Source organism: Oryctolagus cuniculus, chromosome 18 (genome assembly GCF_051225735.1).
Source record: "Oryctolagus cuniculus isolate XC-2025 breed Fujian yellow rabbit chromosome 18, ASM5122573v1, whole genome shotgun sequence".
NCBI classification, from domain to species: domain Eukaryota; kingdom Metazoa; phylum Chordata; class Mammalia; order Lagomorpha; family Leporidae; genus Oryctolagus; species Oryctolagus cuniculus.
Genome location: NC_142884.1, coordinates 50,359,040 through 50,379,223, shown reverse-complemented (window position 1 = coordinate 50,379,223; position 20,184 = coordinate 50,359,040). Strand labels below are relative to the sequence as shown.

Below are 20,184 nucleotides of genomic sequence, written 5' to 3'. Positions count from 1 at the left end.
ACAGGGAACTAAGGCAGCACAAATGGAGTGGGGAACCTGTAGCTAAATTTTTGAAATTACTGTCTTTATAACATTCTTTATTGCAGGACCGTTTTCCTGTCCCCTTAGTTTGGTCTAGCTCCTAGCAGAGTCATAATTCTTGCGGCAGTTGAACAGTACTGCCTGGAGCTAAATAATTCTGAAATCCTACACAGCACTTTGTATTTAGAGTTAAATGAAGTGGGTGGTTTTGTAGAAAGGCTGTAGGTGTAAAGGAAATTACGTAACTGTTCTCTGCTTTATACAACTCATTTCTTAATACCTCTTGTATTAGGGTCAGAGTTAGAAAGTAGATCTTCAGGATCATAAATGTTATAAAGCTTTGTTTTTAACTTTAAAGGATAATTTTGCTCAGTATCTAAAAAGTTTTTTTATTTGACAGGTAGAGTTGTAGACAGTGAGAGAGAGACAAAGAGAAAGGTCTTCCTTCCGCTGGTTCACTCCCCAAATGGCCGCTACGGCTGGCGCTGTGCTGATCCGAAGCCAGGAGCCAGGTGCTTCTTCCTGGTTTCCCACGTGGGTGCAGGAGCTCAAGCACTTGGGCCATCTTCCACTGCCCTCCTGGCCATAGCAGAGAGCTAGACTGGAAGAAGAGCAACCAGGACTAGAACCTGGCGCCCATATGGGATGCTGGCGCCGCAGGTGGAGGATTAACCAAGTGAGCCACGGCGCCGGCCCCAGTATCTTAAAATTTTATCCTTTGGGGCATGTTCAGTCCCTGAACAGTTCTGTAAATATTTTGTATAATATATGCATTATGTATATTGTTTTATACCACACAGATCCATAAGCCTGGGTTTTCAGTTTTCACAGGCTTATGTTTCCTTTTTTACCTCTGGCAAACAATAAATTATGTCACAGAAAAATATGTACATGGAAAGTTAGATATTCAATTGTAGATTACAAATCTTTTAAAAATTTAGAACGTAGGGTATTATAAGTTAGAAAACTGGATCAGTCCTTAAAATCTTTTGTGAATAACATCTGTTATGTGTATTCTAGATCTTGTGTACTTGGCTTATTTCCCTCTTTACTTCAGTTTTACGGTGCTTAAAAAAATACTTTTCTGGGGTTGGCACTGTGGCGTAGCAGGTAAAGCCACTGCCTGCAGTGCTAGCATCCCATATGGGCGCCGGTTCGAGTCCCAGCTGTTCCACTTCCAATCCAGCTCTCTGCTGTAGCCTAGGAAAGTAGCAGAGGATGGTCCAAGTCCTTGGGCCCCTGCACATGCGCGGGGTTCCCAGAAGAAGCTCCTGGCTCATGCTATTGTGGCCAACTGTGGAGTGAACCAGCCGATGGAAGACCTTTTTCTCTCTCTGCCTCTCCTTATCTCTCTGTTTAACTCCAACTTTCAAATAAATAAATCTTTAAAAAAATAATTTTCTGAAACTTGCCACATAAACCTGATCTAAAACACCAAACTCCGCGAGTTCATTTAAACCTGATTATACAACAGTGAAATAGATGACATGGATCTTGAGAAGAGGAGTGCATTCCCCTCTAATGGTTTGGGAGCACATTTAAATCTAATTTTAAAAAACTTATTTATTTATTTGAAAGGCAGAGTGACAGCGAGGAGGGAGAGACAAAGTATTGTCTATCTGCTGGTTTCCTCCCTAATTGGCTGCAAGGCCTGGGGCTGGTCCAGGCTAAAGCCAGGAGCCCAGAAATCCATCTGGGTCTTCCATGTGGGTGACAGGAACTCAGGTACGTGGGCCATCTCTTTCTGCCTTCTCAGGAGCATCAACAAGGAGCCAGATCAGAAGTGGAGAGCCAGGACTTGAACTGGCACTCTGATATGGGATGCCGGCATTATTAGCAGTGGCTTAACCTGCTGCACCACACTGCCAGCCCCTTGGATCTGATTTTAACACAGTTGTAGCAAGGCATGCAGTTTTATAACACCATGCTTCACATGAAATCGAGCCTTTGTGGGAAGATGCATTTGTATTTTGTTTTTCAGATCATCACCTCTCTGTGCCCCATGTATGGCAGTCGGTTTGGTTATGCCCTTTCCAATGGCACAGTTGGAGTTTACGACAAAACAGCCCGGTACTGGAGAATTAAAGTTCGTATCATTCAGCCTCTGATACTGTAGTACTTGAGACTTATTGAGAGACTTCACTACTAATTATTGGAATTCTTTTTCAGTCCAAAAATCATGCCATGAGCATTCATGCTTTTGACCTTAACTCTGATGGAGTGTGTGAACTGATAACTGGTTGGTCTAACGGGAAGGTGAGTTTAAATAGCAGAGTTGGGGTATAATCCTTAGCAGTAATGGTCTGACGTCTTGGCTGTGTGACTTGGAACTGTACCGTGGTGATACAAACCGAGTCCTTGGCTGTGTCTTCTAATTTAACCTACAGAGTGACTGAGGATTCTTGCAGTTTGGTAACTGAAGGAGACTCTCCAGGGAGATCCATTCTGTAGCTCTTCCTTGAAGGAATGGGGATGCATTAAGCAGGTTGACTGCAAGCGTGGGCCAGTAACAAAAGGAATTTTAATAACTTAACAATGAACAATGTGGATAGCTCTTTTCTAATAGATCTTTAAAACTGGAAATTAGTGGAAAGAATCATGTTAGCATATTGCTAACATAACAAGCAGCTATAACTTCAAAATAAAATCCTCTTGCTTTTTTTCTATTTATAACTTCAAATCACAATTTTCTAGTCATTTGGCAAGTCAGGATTGTCTTGTTAGAAACTGCCTCCGGAGCTGCCACGTCTCCATGGAGACCATTTGCCCTAGCTTTCTTGTCTGTAGGTGTTGAATTGCCTGAAGGGGATCAGCTGATTCCTGTCTTTCCTGCTTTGATTTTTCGTTACTTTTCCCCAGCACCTGTAGTCTTCCTGTAGCTTTCTTTAGAGCCCGAGTTACTTGAAGGACAATTAGGTTGGTTCCTGCTTCTCTGCTTAGTTTTGTCTTTGGTATAGGTATTCAGGTTATAAGGGAAGACTGTGTACTTGCTTGTTAATGGATTTGAAAGTCCACAGGTGGATGACTTAGTCCATTTGGGCTGTTAGAGCAAAATACTATAGGCAAAGTAGTTTATAAAATACCAGGTTTGTTTTACACTGGAGGCTGGAAAGCCCAGACTCAGTATCTGGTGAGAGCTCACTGTGCTCTCCCTGTAACTGCACATGGCATGAGGGGCAAGGGATCCCTCAGGGGCCTCTTAAATGGGCTCTAATGCTGTTTACAGAGGCCCTGCCCTCCTTACTCAGTCACCTGCCCCCCAGTTCCACCGCATGCTACTATCACTTTAGGGGTTGGGATTTCTACATTATAAACTTTTGGAGAAAGCAAATATTGAGACCATAGCAGTGGACCATATTTTGGGGAAATATAAATCATTATGGTTGAGTCAAGAATTAGAAAAGTAGGAGACAAGAAATTATCAGAGGTTACCCCCAGGTATGACTCTGGACTTAGATTCTTTATATTAAATGCTTTCAAAACTTTGAAGAATTTCTGTTATATAATCTATTCTAGAGGGGAAAAATTCACAATCATTATGGAAGTGGAAAAACTGATTACTCTTAACAAATACACTAAAAGTGGGAAATACACAGATCCAGCTTGTGAATGTAGGTGTAGATACTAATAAGACCAGCCAGCAGGTGGCATTAAGGACATTTGTCTGATCTTGTGGCAAATGGATGGAGGTGGTTTTCAGTTTCTTTAGCTCCACCTCCGACAAGAAGTCCCACCTGGAGCACAGGAATTCTGGAGGCAGCAGGATGTCCAGCACCAGAACCTGGACCAGACTTAGCTTGATGGCTTCCAGTCCTGTCTTCCCTATTGTCCACCTGGCATTGCAGCTGGGGGAAAATTCTGGCCGGAGATAAATTTGCATGGGAATTCCATTTCAGCCTTCCCAGAATAAAACAAACAAAAAAAGTGCCAGCCAGTTAGCTTTGTCTTCAGAAAGTCGTTGATTGACTTGAAAGGTCATCTGCCTCTCCTTCCAGCTAGACCTCCATGTTGGATCCGCAAAAGAGAGGAATGTCTACAGAAATACTAATCTGTAGTCGTGCTGCTTAGTTAGCAGATGAGCCATCTTGTTTGTTAAATATTGTGGAAATGCAGTGTGGGAAGCTGTCGCTCCCCCTCTTCGTGGAGGAACGACACCAAACCCTGCCTAGGCTTCATATCCGAGTCACGGCACCATTATGTCGCTCCCCCTCTTCGTGGAGGAGCAACACAGGACCCTGCGCTGTTCTTTCGTCTGCTCGGCCCTCCCCGGGTTTGCTGCTGGTTCTTCCCGGGTTGGCTACTATCCCTTCCACCTCCGTGGAAGGGCAGTTCCCCCTGGCCACATTCCCCACTTCCGCAGGGGAGCGGCACTCCGCCGGCCGGCTTTCTCGGGGGCTGCACGGGTTCCCTTAGATGTTCCCCATAGATGTTCCTGGTGCATGCCGTCTCTCTCCTCCTTTATAGTCCTCCTCCGCCAATCCTAACTCGGCTGCCCACACGCCGAGTACGCTGCTCTCCTCCAATCAGGAGCAAGTCCTACAGTTTATTAGTTGAACTGGAGGCAGCTGTGCGGAAGCTGTTTACTTCTCTCCCAGCGCCATATTGTGGGAGAGCAGATGCATAGAATAAGTCTTAATTCCCGTAACTTAGTCCAGTCCGGATTGCTCCCCACAGGAAGCTGTGAAGTAGCAAGGCTTAGCTAGGAAGCAGCAATGTGAGTTCAGCTTGAGTTAGAGAGTTATGCTGATACACCAAGAGCTTTGGTAAAGTACAGACCATTCACTACTTCACAGGGTTTAGCATTTGTAATTTTCAGGCTTTTATGATGCTATTGTTGAAAACATGGATACTTGAAAGTGATACACTCGCAAACAAGGAATAATCTGTGACTTGAATTATTTTTTGGTTTTAAAATTTGGCAAAGTTTGGCCTCAGAAGGGTGTTTATGAAAAGATAGAATTAGTGAGTAGCACTGTCTTTGAGGTGATTACTAGATTTTTCTGTAGTTATCCCTTTGTTGATGGATACCAGTGTCCTTCCTTGGAATAAAAATCATAATTTTAAATGATTGTCCTTCATAATTGTTTTTGAGATGCACTTGTTTCTGATCAGAACTAGCTACTGGGAAGAGGAAACTCAAAAGGTAGGAGAGCTTTCTAATGTATCTGAATAGTGTCTCTGTGGAAGAGGGTTGTTTTAAAAGGTTACATGGTGGAAAATTGGGCCAACTAGCCATTTTTCAAACTTTACATATGTGAAGGAGCTTCAAAACATTCGTGGACAAAGTGAAATTAAAAAATAATGAGGGGCAGGCATTTGGCTTAAGCTGTCAGTTAGGACACCCAGGCACCACCCTGGGGCACCTGAGTTTGGCTCCCAGCTCCAGCTTCTGATTCTAGCTTCCTGCTAACATAGGCCCTGACAGGCAGTGGTGATGGCTGACACAGCTGGCTCCTGCCATCCACAGGGGAGATCTGGATTGCGTTCTTGGCTCCTGACTTCAGTTCTGGCATTGAGAGCTTTTGGGGAGTGAATCAGGAAGTAGGGGAGTGTGCACTCAGGTGTGCTCCCTTTTGTCTTTCTCTGTCTCTCAAGTAAATCGAAATGTAAAAGATACTGTACATTTTTCCATGGACTCTTTGGCTCCCCCTTGAATGTATTTTTCACATTTGTATGTAATAAAGACATTCATTCTTACGTAGCGCTAACACACTGCGTACCTCCATGTGCTAGGCTCTGTCCTAAGTACATTCCGTGGGTTAACTCCTTTGGGCCTCTTTACAGCTCTGAAGTGTGCATACTTTCATTTGCCCCGTGTTCTGGCTGTCGATCCCCAGATGAGAAACTCAAGCACAGGACGATTAAGGAGCTTGCCCACGATCCCGTCACTGGTAGTGACAGAGCTGGGATACGAACGGGCATTTCGGCCGAGGAGCTCATGCCCCTTGCGTTATGCTGTATGAAGCGCTGTGTGAAGGCCATGTAAGACAGCTTCTGCTGAAAAAGAACAACGTGTCCTGGTTGAGGCCCCGCACAGTCTCCCAGTGGCCTTGAGTGTCTCCACAGGAGACACAGGGCTTCATGGAGTCTTTTTTTTTTTTTTTTTTTTACGATTTATTTATTCATTTGAAAGAGTTAGAGGGAGAGAAAGAGAGAAGTCTTCCATCTACTGGTTCACTCCCCATATGGTCGCAGTGTCCAGAACTGGGCTGGTGCAAAGCCAGGAGTTTCCTCTGCGTCTCCTTCATGGGTGCCCGGGCCCAAGCACTTGGGCCGTCTTCTACTGCTTTCCCAGGTCATAGCAGAGAGCTGGATTGGAAGTGCAGCAGCTGGGACTGCTGGCGCCCATGTAGGATGCCAGTGCCAAAGGCGGCGGCTTTGCCTGTTTCGCTGCAGCGCCTGGCCACCATGAAGTGTTCTTGAAAGCTGCAATATTAAATGACTTGTAAAGCTGAGTTTTATCTTAACATTTTGAGATTTTTAAAAATAATTGTGGCACAAGCAACTTTTAAAGTTCTTGTTTCCTTTTTAGGTTGATGCTCGAAGCGACCGCACTGGAGAAGTCATCTTTAAAGATAACTTTCCTGCAGCCATTGCTGGTGTGGTAGAGGGAGATTACCGGATGGACGGCCAAGTGCAGCTGGTCTGCTGCTCAGTGGATGGGGAGAGTAAGTTAGGAAGAAAGCCAGTTTGGTTCGGTCCAAATGTGAGGACGCCCCACTGTAAAGAACTGGTATTCAGATCTTGTTCTAATAGACTCACTTAAATTAGAGAAGAATTCAGCGTTTGAGATTTTATAAAAAATTATATTTACTTACTGAGTACCAGAGAGAGAAAGAAAGAGAGAGAGAAAACTGCCATTCTCTTGTTTACTCCCCCAAAGTCTGCCATGCTCAGGGCTGGGCCACACTGAACCCAGGAGCAGGGAACTTAATCCAAGTCTTCCATGTGGGTGGCAGGAACCCAATTACTTGAGCCATGACCTGCTGCTTCCCGGGGTGTGCATTAGCAGGAAGCTGGAATCGGGAGTGGAGCTGGGACTCAAACTCAGGCACTTTGATAGCGAGACTGCCATTGTAACTACTGGGCCAAACGCCTTTCTTCATTTTTAGTTTTTAGCAACAGGTACTGGGGGCTGGCACTGATGTAGTGGGCTAAGCCTCTGCCTGTGGCACCAGCATCCCATATGGGTGCTGGTTCAAGTCCTGGCTGTACCACTTCCGGTCCAGCTCTCTGCTTCGGCCTGGGAAAACAGTAGAAGATGGTCCGAGTTCTTGAGTCCCTGCACCCACATGAGAGGCCCGGAAGAAGCTCCTGGCTCCTGGCTTTGGGTCTACTCAGCTCTGGCCATTGTAGCCAGTTGGGAAGTGAACCAGCGGATGGAAGACCTCTCTCTCTGCCTCTCTGTAACTCTGCCTTTCAATTAAAAAAAAAAAAAAGTAATTGATGACCTAAACATAGACCTGGCTGTGCATGGATGTTCCTCAGTGTAGTGAGTGCTTTTCCTTCTGCTCAGTCCGAGGCTACCTGCCGGGCACAGCTGAGATGAGGGGGAACCTCATGGACACCAGTGTAGAGCAGGACCTGATCCGAGAGCTGAGTCAGAAAAAGCAGCATTTGTTGCTGGAACTCCGCAACTATGAGGAAAATGCCAAGGTGGGTCCTGGCGTGAAGGGGAAATGGAGCCAGTGTGGGGCTGACGGTGAGTGGCGAATGTGGCTGAGGAGTGAGTGCATTGTGGGCTCCCCCTGCCCACTGGCAGAGGTGCCGGTGCTTCAGCCTTTCGGTGACTGTCAGAAGTACGAGAGCATGTATGTATCTTTTGATCTAGAAATACCACTTCCAGGCTGCTAAACTCTATAGATAGTTGCATGAATGTTCGAAGATCCTTGTTGCAGCACTGTTTGTACTGATGAACAGCTGCAAGTAACTGCAGTATTCATCAGTGATGGGGCGCGTGTGCCAGGGTATATTAAGCAGCTCAGAAGAGTGAAGAGCATACACTGTGGCTGACAGGGTATCTGTGGTATTAGTAAGTGGAAGGAAAGCAAGGACAATATGTATACAGCATCTTTCAACTTCCTCAAAATCAAATAATGCAGAAATTGACAATTCTGTTGTGTGTGCTTACGTCTGTGTGTGTATGTAGCTGGAAGATGAGCTGAGGAGTGGGACTTTAATTTGTCCTGTCCTATGTTATGGTATTTGAATTTGCCATACCAAGTAAAACTTCATTATTTTAAAAGAACAACACAAAAAATAGAAAAGGCATCCTGGGGACAGTGGGCTGTAACCAGGGAAAGGGCCTCGGGTGTTTGCCACAGGGCCAGGGAGAGCAGAGACACTGGGGAGGGAAGTGCTCAGAATTTTCAGGGTTACTGTAATAAGCTGATGGGGCATCTATGTTTTGAAGTTGATGCGCTGTATTATTTTACGGAAAATTCGTTTACTACTTGGGCGACTGAGCTGAATGTGGGCGGGGTGTTCTGCAGGCTGAATCGAGCAGTCCACTGAGTGAGGCCGACGGGCATCGGGGCATAATCCCAGCCAATACCAAACTCCACACTGCCCTCTCCGTCACCCTGGGGAATGAAAACCAAGCTGCTCACGTAGAACTGCGCGTTTCCACGTCCAATGGTACGACCGTGCAGCTGGCGTCTCGGGGCACCCACCCTTCCTGGAGTGGTTCTGCAACCGCTGTTCTCCCTCTTCCCTGCAGATACCATCATCCGAGCAGTGCTGATTTTTGCAGAGGGGATCTTTATAGGTGAAAGTCACGTGGTACACCCCAGCATTCACAATCTCTCCAGTTCCATCCGGGTCCCAATTACTCCTCCTAAAGATGTTCCTGTGGATCTGCACTTGAAAGCCTTCGTGGGTTACAGAAGCAGGTGACCCCTGACAAGCCACGGTTCATTCCCACACAGCACAGATCTTCCACTGTGCATGGCTTCCGTGAGCCCGAAGAGCCATCTGGCGGTCTGTCTACCCGTCAGGTTGCCCGTTACCTTTTAATTCCCTAATTTAAAATCTTAAAAAAAACAAAAACAAAAACAAAACAAAACAAAACAAAAAAAAGATGTAAGTTTAAGTTAATTATTTTGTGTTTTTAATCATATAAGATTAATTCATGATTTGTTACCTCTCAGCCTACTAAGAATATAAGGGTTATAGGGGCCAGGCTGCACCTTTGTTTTATAGTCCTCACCTCAGCTAATGATAAACAGCTCTTGGATTAGTGGGAGTTAAAATCCTTTTCACGTACCTTGTAGTGTGTTTTAAACCCTCGCATGCATGTATATGTGTAGACTTGTGTTATCTGTAAATTCCGGATCCAGTTACTGTAGCACCCCAGCCCTCAAGTGTTTTGAGGGTACTGTCCTCAGCATCAAGTGATGGCCTGGTAGACACTTTGTTTTCTGATTCTTGCGCTTTGAAACAACGTTCCATAAAACACAACCCTCTTGTATTCTGTTGTATGCCGCAGCACCCAGTTCCACGTATTTGAATTGACCAGACAGCTCCCCCGATTCTCCATGTATGCGCTGACCAGCCCGGCCCCTGCCAGTGAGCCTGTCAGTTATGTTAACTTCATCATTGCAGAGCGGGCACACAGGGTGAGTGGCTTGCCTTTTTCTTTCAATAATGTAGCGCTTTGGAATCCTTTAGATGTTGTTTCATATGAAGGGGGAAATTGCATGAATGTCTTATGTTGGTAAATATGATATGGAAGAATTACATCACTTGGAGTTGGCTTCTAACCCTTCTGTAAACATATTGCTGGGATATCTTCTCTCACTTTGAAAGATACACACATTACATTATTTACCTGCTCAGCCCTTACTTACAGGTAAATTCTTAGCAGCTTTTAATTCTTCCCTTTCTTTTGTTCTGGTCTTGGTGTGGTTGTCCTGGCCTGGTGTTTCAAAGGGAATCTACATCAAGATGGAAAGAGAGTGGGACTGGGAGTTGGAAGCATTTTGGGGTTCAAGTGCTACTTTCACTAACTAAATTCTTAGTGATCTTGGGGAACTCAAATTTCTTCAGCAGTTTGAGCCCCCTCCTTATCTGTAGGTGAGGATAGTGTGCCCACCTTGTAGGGAGCCCCGAGGATTAAGTGATTGGTGTGACAACACCTCATGAAGTTGGAAGGACTAATGCCAGTGGATTTTAACCTTGGCTGGGCTTCAGAATTCTTGGTGAGGCTTTTTAATCATGTAGATTCCTCGCCTGCAGAACCAGAAACTCTGCAGCTAGAGCCTGTCAAAGGCTTCACCAAGAACAGGCAGTTCTCAAGTTCTCATAACTGTGTTCTAAACCACTGTCCTGTGTTACAGTTATTAGCATTAAAACTTGTGGGGTGAATGCATCTGTGTCTCTGTGGTGTGTGTGCATGTATATTTCATTTTAAAATTATTTTTTAAGAATAGACTAGTTTGAAGCAGCCTATATTGTCCCAGGATGCATCCACCAAATAGCTGTCAAGTAAACAGAATTAGCATCAAACCTGACTCATTCATACATTGCATGTAGGAGTATATCCACATAGAAAGTACTGTAACCCCTGCCTGCTGCGGGCCAGCCACAGTTATGAACGTGACACTTGAGGAAGGAAAGGGAATGGTAAGATTAGTGTTCCCCTGGTGGGGTGGGGTGAAGTGTAGCTCAGTCTTTTTTTTTTTTTTTTTTTAAACAAACCAGTAAAACTAGAAAGAACTCATCCTTCAAGAATGGCTGTATTGTGCACTCTGGCCTCAGAATCAGCCCTAAAGGCATTCCGATCTGGCTGAAAAGCCCATGAGAGTATTTCAGGCATGGAAAGCCAAAACACTCAGGCAAAAACAAACAAACAAACAAACAAACAAAAAAACAAACAAACAAAAAAAAACAAAACCTAAATGAAAGATCTCTGTGAGTGAGATCCCAGTGGAAAGAACAGGTCTTCAAAGAAGGAGGTACCTTTCTCTGAAGGGAGGAGAGAACCTCCACTTTGACTATGACCTTGTCTAAACAAGATAAGAGTTGGAGAACTCAAGGGGCTTCCATAGCCTTGGAAACTCATGACTGGAGCATGGGGAGATTACTGAGGCCATAAACAAGAGTGTCAATTTGTAAAGTCAACAACAGGAGTCACTGTGCACTTACTCCTCATGTAGGATCTCTGTCCTTAGCGTGCTGTACATTGAGACTTAATGCTATAACGAGTACTCAAACAGTGTATTTCACTCTGTGTTTCTATGGGGGTGCAAACTGTTGAAAGCTTTACTTAATGTATACTAAACTGATCTTCTGTTAAAAAAAAAAAAGAAGAAATTATCAATTCCCAACTTGACTCTCACTGGGATTAAACATGACAATAGGTCTGATCTGATTTCATCATTTAAAAAATCATCTATTATTTTTCACTTTATGTTTCTGTGTGGGAGCAAACTGTTGAAATCTTTACTTAATGTATGCTAAACTGATCTTCTGTATATAAAGAGAATCGAAAATGAACCTTGATGTGAATGGAAGGGGAGAGGGACTGGGAGAGGGGAGGGTTGTGGGTGGGAGGGACGTTATTGGGGTGGAAGCCATTGTAATCCATAAGCTGTACTTTGGAAATTTATATTCATTAAATAAAAGTTAAAAAAAAAAGAATGGCTGTACTGTAAGAATGGAAGTTGTCATCATTCTGTTCATTTTTAAGGTTGTTGTGTGGCTCAGCCAGAACTTCCTGCTACTAGAAGACACTGCCATTCAGAACGCTCCATTTCAAGTGTGTTTCACATCCTTGCGGAATGGCGGCCAGCTGTGTATAAAAGTAAAACCCAGTGGCGAGGTAACGTGGCATATCATGGGGCATGGGCTTCTCATGTGTTTACCATTCAGAGCCAAGTGAGGTGCAGGATCAAAATCTCAAGGTCATAAAACCAAACGGTCCAGCTCAGTTAGTGTTACCATCATAGACACTAGGATGTCATCTAGAACCATGATTTTCTGTCCCCTTCACTCCTTTCCCTTCCCCCTTCCTTGTGTCATTTGGAAAAGATTAGGAATACAGAGCTGAACCAAAACACTTGGATTGAACGATTTTATAAGGCTGGGGAGCTGAACTTTTAGCCAGCTGCAGCACATAATTATATGGTTTATAATTTCCTGGAGGGCTAATATTATCTTATTCATCCCCGCATGTGAGCATATGATCAGTAATTGTGTTGAATATTGGGGCATTCTAGTACTGTTTCAGCTAAGTTTGTCTAGCATCTGAGGATACTAAACTTCTGTTTTTTCCTGGATAGATCACTATAAATACTGATGATATTGATTTGGCTGGTGATGTCATCCAGTCGATGGCATCATTTTTTGCTATTGAAGACCTTCAGGTAGAAGCAGACTTTCCTGTCTACTTTGAGGAATTACGAAAGGTGTTGGTTAAGGTGAGGGTGTGGTGGTCTAACACTTGGAAATATTTCTCTTAGATTAATGAGACAACAGATATACATATGATAGTCAACTTTTAATAATTGCTGCAGAAGATTGAATTAGTATTAGAGAATTCGCTAGTTCAAGGCTTTCTTCTGTAGAAGTGTTTTAGAGGGATATGTACCTATTACCCTATCCTCTTTGGTTTAGGGAGATATTTAAAAAAAATTGTCACATTAGCATTTTCATCTACTAGCCCTTCATTTCATTCGTGCACCACTTTTGTCTGTTTTGTATAAGACGTTCCAAAAACCCAAATTGGGAATAACAAAGCAAGGTGAGGAGGGATGTGAATGGCTCCAGCGTGTAACAACGCTGTCTCTGCAAAGCCTAAAGTGTTGATGCACAAGCTGCTTCAGTGCTACGGCACAGGAAGTGGGTATCCCTGCATGGAGCGTCACGACAGGGGAGTGTGTACGACAGTGGTTTTCCTGGGGAGGAGCTGTGCTAGTAGGAGGGAGCTAGGATGCTGGCAGTGAGCAGGGCACAGAACAGGGCCCGGATGTGGTAGACGGTGTCTTCTGTCTGTCTGGTTTCCCAGATGTTTTTGTTTCCCGACTGTTCATGGTCTCCAGGTGGACGAATATCATTCAGTGCATCAGAAGCTCAGTGCCGACATGGCTGATAATTCTAACCTGATCCGGAGTTTGCTGGTCCGAGCCGAGGACGCACGTCTGATGAGGGACATGTGAGTACCTTGGCTGGGGCAGGTGCAAGATTAAACACATCAGTAATGTGGAACAGCAACTCTAGGTGCTACTTGTAGGAGTGTAAATTGGTACAATGACTTTGGAAAATAACTTGGAATTATCATTAAAGTTGAAAATATGTATACCCTACGACCCAGTAATTCTCCTCCGGGTATACAAATTCAGCCTGAAGAAATTTGTGCACATACAAACCAGGATTCATTTAAAAAAGTTAGTAAAGGTGTTGTTTATGAGAATTCCAAAGTGAAAGTAATCCAAACCAGCATTAACTGTATAATGGATAAGTCATGCTAAGTTATAACAAATGCCAAATCAGCTTCTCAAGTAGCTGTAACATTTTGTTTTACCATCAGCAATGTATGAGAGTTTCAGTTGTGTCTTTGCCAGCATTTGTATTTTTAGTCATTTTCATTGTTGTATAGTAATCTCATTGTGGTTTTAGTTTATACCTTTGTTTTTAAAACCTTGATAAAGTATGAAGCTGAATCTGTTGTCAAAACATTTTCTTAAGAATAAGTCACTTTCATCTTGTGAATATTAATCTGAAATGTGAAAGATACCCATACCCCCTAACACAGGGGGCTTGATGATTCTTAAATTCCTAAATCCAAAGAAGACACAGATTAATTACAAAGGAAGGCCATTTGCCTTTATTTAGAAGACATAGACTATTTTGATGAGAACTTCTCAATATTTTTAAAGTAAACATCAGCAGTTGCTTTTTTTTTAAAATAAAAATATAATTAAGAATAGTCTTTTTTTTTTTTTTTTTGACAGGCAGAGTGGACAGTGAGAGAGTCAGAGAGAAAGGTCTTCCTTTTTCCGTGGTTCATCCCCCAATGGCCGCTGCGGCCGGCGCACCGTGCTGATCCGAAGCCAGGAGCCAGGTGCTTCTCCTGGTCTCCCATGTGGGTGCAGGGCCCAAGCACTTGGGCCATCCTCCACTACACTCCCGGGCCACAGCAGAGAGCTGGCCTGGAAGAGGGGCAACCGGGACAGAATCCAGCGCCCTGACCAGGACTAGAACCCGGTGTGCCGGCACCGCAGGCGGAGGATTAGCCTATTGAGCTGCGGTGCTGGCCCCCCCTTTTTTTTAAACTGTTTTTTATTTATAAGTCAGAATTAGATCTATTTTCCATCCGCTGGTTCTCTCCCCAAATGGCTGTGATGGCTGGGGCTGGGCCAGACCAAGGCCAGGAGCCAGGAATGTTTTCCAGGTCTCCCACGTGGGTGCAGGGGCCCAGGGTCATGGGCCATCCTCTGCTGCTTTCCCAGAGCTGGATCGAAGTGGAGCAGCTGGGACTCAAACCAGCGTACATATGAGATTGTGGTGTTGTAGACGGTGGCTTAACCCGCTGTGCTACAGCGCAGCGCCGGCCCTGTGCCATCCTTTTTAATGTGTCTAAGAAATCTGCAAGTTTTTCTTGTTTCTTAACATATTGATACAGTGATGTTAAATTGCTATTGATTGACACAGGAAAACAATGAAGAGGCGCTATATGGAACTCTATGACCTTAATAAAGACTTGCTAAATGAATATAAAATCCGCTGTAATAATCACACAGAGCTGTTAGGAAACCTTAAAGCAGTAAATCAAGCGATTCAGAGAGCAGGTCGTCTGCGAGGTGAGTCTCCTCTCATAGAACCTGTCTGTAATGTTTCGGGTGGGAGTCACTGAACATGGTGGTAAACGGTAGTTCCTAGCAAGGGCCTTCAGTACCCTGGAGCGGCCCCAGTCACCTGGCTGCATTTAGTCAGAGTATTGTTTGGCTTCCGTCCTCAGACTTCTCAGGGAAAGAAAACCTTTAGCTCCTTTTCCCAGATCTTGCTGCATCCTCTGAAGAAAACCTAGTAGAAAAAGCACAAAGGACCCCCGTAGGAAAGACAGATGGAAGATTATTGTTGGTATCCAACTTGAAAGTTTAGAAGTAGAATAGAATATACCAAAGGAAGCAGAAACCCAGTTCAGAATTTATACCCAAGTTTTACTGTTGAGTCCATGCTATCACCTCTCTTAGAAATAATCTTCCCAAGTGGGTATGAGCATTAATCCCTTCCTGTATAACCTTTGGTTTCTAGGTTTGAGATTGTTTTTGCGATAAATTCTTTTACCAAGTTAACTTTTTCAGGGAGTGGTAAAATAAATGAGTTAACTAAATTTGCGTATTTAACTATCCCGAGTTTTATGTTGTTTAAAAACTGGCCTCTAATTTATAATTTCAGTTTTAATAATCTTTTGGGTCATACTGACTCGAGATTTCTTTTCCTACAGTTGGAAAACCCAAGAACCAGGTGATCACTGCTTGTCGCGATGCAATTCGGAGCAACAACATCAATACACTGTTCAGAATCATGCGGGTGGGGACGGCTTCCTCCTAGGCAAGCAGAGAATGGGCACTGTGCTGTGCTGTGTGTGAAGACAGCTTCAGCGAGCTGTATAAACTGAGGACCAAGCGTTACTTAGGAACAATGGATTCACTTTCTATTTTTAAATCAGTAGTACTGTTGTGATATAAAACTAGATTTATATACAGAACAATACTTTTGAAATGTTAGGGCTTCACAGTCTAAATTTTTGTTTATGTAAAGTCAGTGTATAAATATCTTTTTCTTGAAATGAATTAAATTTGTAATTTTCAAATAGATCATCTGCTTTTTCATTAAAATTTAAAGGTGTCAGACTTTGTGTGGATGACTTGTAAAATCACCACCTATCAGAACTGCATAAGCTATTTGTATTTTGTGGAGTAAAACAAGAACGCGGCTATTCTGTGTGCGTGCCTTCTTTTTATTCACTGAGAAGTGAGTGTAAACAGCAGATTTATATGAAGGAGGAGCCAGCGTAGAGCGATGAGTCATTAGTTGGGCTAATGTTAGTTGCTGTAATAAATAGGCCTCAAAATTTGTGGCTCATTTCTCATTTATTACACAGAGATTTCTTGCTTTTCTCAACCCAAGTTCTCTAAATAAAGAAGCCCAAGGACGATTTCCTCCTTTTAAAAGCTGTGGTCTGGAAGTAGCCCACCATGATCTCGCTCACCTTTCACTGGGCACCACACCACACCTGCAGGGGAGGCCACGAGATGTTATCTTGCCGTGCCAACAGGCAGCAGTCTCTTCTCTGGGAGGTAGAATTCTGTGCCGAGGTGGATTTGAAAGCTGGCTTCATGACTGGCACTTTGCCCATCTTCTAAGGCTTCATAAGCAGTTGGGGGTACGGGGCCCTCCCCTTGAGGCTAGTATGAACTAACTTTCCAGGAGCTTCCATTCAGCTACTTAGGATTCCCCTCTCCTTTATCTGAAACGTAAGCTTTGTGAAGTCTGAATTTTTATGAGAATACGCCCTATATCTTTGTTTTGCATTTTCAATTTATAAGCTCACATCTGCTGTGTCATTTTCAATATTCTTTAAGTACTAAAGTTTTGTTCCTGCTTTAAAAGGAAGCTGAAGAGCAGAGATTAATTAATGGCAAAATTATTCAAGTCCCAGTGTTGAATCTTTTTTCCCTGTTAACCATATTCTAACTTAATCTTTTGAAATTAAAATCTTTAGTTGGTGCTGGTTTTAACTTGTTTGGCACCATTCTTTTTTTTTTTTTAAGATTTATTTTATTTGAAAGAGTTACAGAGAGAGGTAGAGACAGAGAGCGAAGTCTTCCATCCGCTGGTTCACTCCCCAGAAAGCCGCAATGGCCAGAGCTGAGCCGATCTGAAGCCGGGAGCCAGGAGCCTCCTCTGGGTCTCCCACGTGGGTGCAGGGGCCCAAGGACTTGGGCCATATTCTGCTGCTTTCCCAGGCCAGAGCAGAGAGCTGGATCGGAGGAGCAGCAGCTTGGGACTGGCGCCCATATGGGACATCAGCGCCTCCGGCCAGGGCTTTAACCCGCTGCGCCAAAGCGCCAGCCCTGGCACCATTCTTTTTTAGTAAATCTAATAGAATATTCTCATCAAAAAAGTCATTCTGTTGTCCTGCGGCCAGAAAACTTCCTGAGACCTAAAGATGGTCATGGCAGAGCTTAAAAGGGGTTGACCTGCAGCAAGGCATCTTTAACCAGTCCTCACTGATAAGCTCCCAATAGCTTCCTTTCACAGCAATGTGGTGTCAGCGTTTCAGATGAGGCCTCTGAGCTGGGGAAGGCAGAGTGTCCTGTACGGGCGGGGCCCACAGTAAGTGGGGGGATGAAGGAGGTTTCGGAACCAAGTAGTCATGGCCCTTCTGCTCCTTCAGACTGTTCCCAAGCCAGTCAGGACTGGATTACATGGAAACACGCATGGAGAGGGATTATCCGCTCTCTTAGAAGATACCGTGTTCAGTTTAGGGATGAGAAGAACCATTCTGACGTCGAGGAATGAGTTCGTAGGTTGCTTCTCTACTTTCTTGCCACATTTTTTTCTATCCTGGTATATGCAAGTGCCTTCTCCAGCCAGTCTTAGTTTACTGCTGGATTTTATTGAAGCTTGAAGTAAAGTGCTCTGCTTTCATTTAAAAGCAGATTTTTGTGGATTATGGCTGTTTAGGAGATTTTTAGTCATTTTGTGAGCATCTTTTAAAAATTCAGGCCTTGTAATTCAGTATGTTACCAAGACGGTATAGTTTCTATTATTTCTCACCATGTCTGTCTCTCCAGTACATCGGGGCTCTGCTCCCATTTTGAGAACTCTCCTCTCTCCATGTGTTTTCCTTAGCCCTCATTACATCCTGTTTACAGAAACCCTAAGCTGTTCAGTTAGAGCAGGGCCTGCGCCTTCATCAGCTTCCTCCTCTGCAGGGCTGTCCCCGTGCCTCCAGTTTGGAAAGCATCCGCTCTCCGTGGGATTGTCTGTCCTCAGCACGCCTGGCAGCAGCTTCAGAAATCCAAGAACCAGGAACTTGACAACTATTACGCAACCCCAGGAGGGCTTTGCAGAAATGATTTTCGGCAGTTACTAACGTTTTAAGTCTTGTAATTAGCAGTTACAAATCTGCCACTGCAGACTCCTGTGATCACAGAACTCAATTATCTCCAATTTCTCTTTGAAACTGAAGTATGATGAGACACACTGCAGCCTGGTGCTCTGCACTGCCCTTTCCCATCTGGCCCCGGCCCACGCAACTTGCTCTAGTTCCTGAGTCATCTTGGATTTGTGTGGTGCAGAACTCTGCCTTCCCTAAAGATGATGCCATGTGGACGGTCCCCAACACGTTCTTCAGTTCTCTGAGTGGACTGACAGCACCCGGGGGGAGCCTGTTCCAGTGGGGGTGTCCCATTCCCTGAAGGCTGCAGGCCTCCCTCCGGCATCACACCAGGTCATCTCTCGCAAGGGCCCTTTTACTGGAGTTTGTATTTTCTCATTCAGTTTTAGTAGTGGGAAGTAGAGAATGGAATTGAAGCTTCTTGCCTAGGAGAGGCAGCCCAAGCTATGATTTTCTTCAGTATTCTCTGAGGAAGAAACCACATCCAGTGGAGTTTCAGAGGCAATATATATATATATATATATAATATATACTATATTATATTTAAACTTTACTTGAGAGATTTCTCCATTGCCCTCAACAGCTGAGCAGGACCAAGCAGAAGTCAGGAACCAGAAACTTAATCTGGGTCTCCCACATGGGTGGCAGGGACCCAAGTACCTGAGCCCTCCCCTTCTGCCTCCCGGTGTGCATTAGCAGGAAGCTGGGACTGGAACACAGGCACTCGGACATGGGCTGTGGGTATCCCACATGGCCATCTTCACCACTGTGCTGAACACCCACCCCCAGAGGCAAGCCTTACAATGTAGACAAGCCGTGTTCAAAACAAGTCTTTTTCCTTCTAGGCTTCATTTTCCACATCCTTAAAAGGAGGGACTGAAATTATGGATTCTTCCTTAAACCTCTTATTCTTCTATTAGAGGGAATGCATATATACTTACAAATGAGCTTTAAAAACTTCCTAATTTCCATGACAGTCAACATCAACAGGCAGTCTCAGTGAGCGATGAGTCCCATGCGAGAGCCCGAAGCTCCAGGAAGGATGTTAAGCTGGGGACAAGGTGGAAGCCACAGGTGTGAGCTGGAGCCGGAGGCCACGCGGGAACTCGTCAGTTCTTGCTGCCTCAGACCTTGATGGTGCGGGCGTGCAGCAGACACTGAGCCCTTTCATCCGAGCAGCTGCAGGCCAAGGTGAGCAACCACATGCGAGCCACTGCACGCCTGCTTTGTTCTGCCCTCCAGATCTTGCGTAAGAATTTGTGGCTACCCTAACTGGAAACGCGGCAGTTCTGGGACAGTTCAGTCCAGCCAAGTTGGGAACATGACAAAGCGTCCAGTGGTTGGCAGGCGTGGCAGGACTTCAGCTGACTGTTAACTTTCTTTCACGTGTTGTTTTCGTTCCTCACAATAAGCATGTGCTGTTTATAGAATCCCATGCATTGTTTACATAACCTAGAAAAGACACAAAGCTATTCTCTCTGGGGGGTGGGGGAGGAATTAAGCTTCTTTTACTGAAGGGAGCTGTACAGGTTGGAGGCTCACTATTAAGAGCGGGGTGCCATAATCACGCAGGCGAGCATCACAGCTTTCTCCTGAGAGGCAAAACAAAGACGTGCGTGTTTTCATTCTTCTGCCACTTACATGTCCACACTGGCCGCAGGAGCCCAGAGCAAGGCTGACGTCCCACGGGCAAGCAGCTTCTCAGGCACTTGTGTCTTCCGTGCGGAAATGCAACCTGCAGATTTCATCAGCCAACTGACAGCAGCATCGGAGTTGGGTTCTTAGGGGTTCTCCTCCCCCAGACGCTGGATCCTTTTGTAGTGAGCACATTATAATACTTGTGTAGTAGGCCAAGATTTGGACTTAGCTCTCTGGAACTAGGGATGATGGGTGGCCTTAAAGGGTGCTGACAGCAGTGAGTTTCAGACTGTTTTCCTAACGTGGTGCCTGCGTCCACTGACCCACCACCTTGCCCTGGGTCTGCCTGAGGTTCTGCCACTGTTTGAGGTTAAGAGTAACCTCACCCTTCTATC

The 20,184-nt window shown here is 44.7% G+C and overlaps 1 protein-coding gene and 1 long non-coding RNA gene across 2 annotated transcripts in view; one reads left to right on the top strand and one right to left on the bottom strand.

Moving 5' to 3' along the window:
* Positions 1 to 15,964, top strand: part of BBS2 (Bardet-Biedl syndrome 2) — a 29,635-nt gene extending 13,671 nt beyond the window's left edge. Inside the window, exons 6-17 of the mRNA XM_002711528.6 lie at positions 2,003 to 2,107; positions 2,191 to 2,277; positions 6,554 to 6,689; positions 7,538 to 7,677; positions 8,514 to 8,658; positions 8,741 to 8,912; positions 9,509 to 9,638; positions 11,711 to 11,842; positions 12,303 to 12,440; positions 13,062 to 13,174; positions 14,674 to 14,822; positions 15,470 to 15,964. Coding sequence (XP_002711574.3) covers positions 2,003 to 2,107; positions 2,191 to 2,277; positions 6,554 to 6,689; positions 7,538 to 7,677; positions 8,514 to 8,658; positions 8,741 to 8,912; positions 9,509 to 9,638; positions 11,711 to 11,842; positions 12,303 to 12,440; positions 13,062 to 13,174; positions 14,674 to 14,822; positions 15,470 to 15,576 — 1,554 coding nt within the window. The 3' untranslated portion in view covers positions 15,577 to 15,964. The remainder of the gene's footprint in view (positions 1 to 2,002; positions 2,108 to 2,190; positions 2,278 to 6,553; positions 6,690 to 7,537; positions 7,678 to 8,513; positions 8,659 to 8,740; positions 8,913 to 9,508; positions 9,639 to 11,710; positions 11,843 to 12,302; positions 12,441 to 13,061; positions 13,175 to 14,673; positions 14,823 to 15,469) is intronic.
* Positions 13,820 to 19,452, bottom strand: LOC138846392 (uncharacterized). The gene is made up of 3 exons (XR_016225033.1): positions 19,093 to 19,452; positions 16,238 to 18,617; positions 13,820 to 15,045 (listed from the first exon to the last, which is right to left on the bottom strand). It is a non-coding gene; the product is annotated as an uncharacterized LOC138846392 (long non-coding RNA).
* Positions 19,453 to 20,184: the final 732 nt, after the last annotated feature.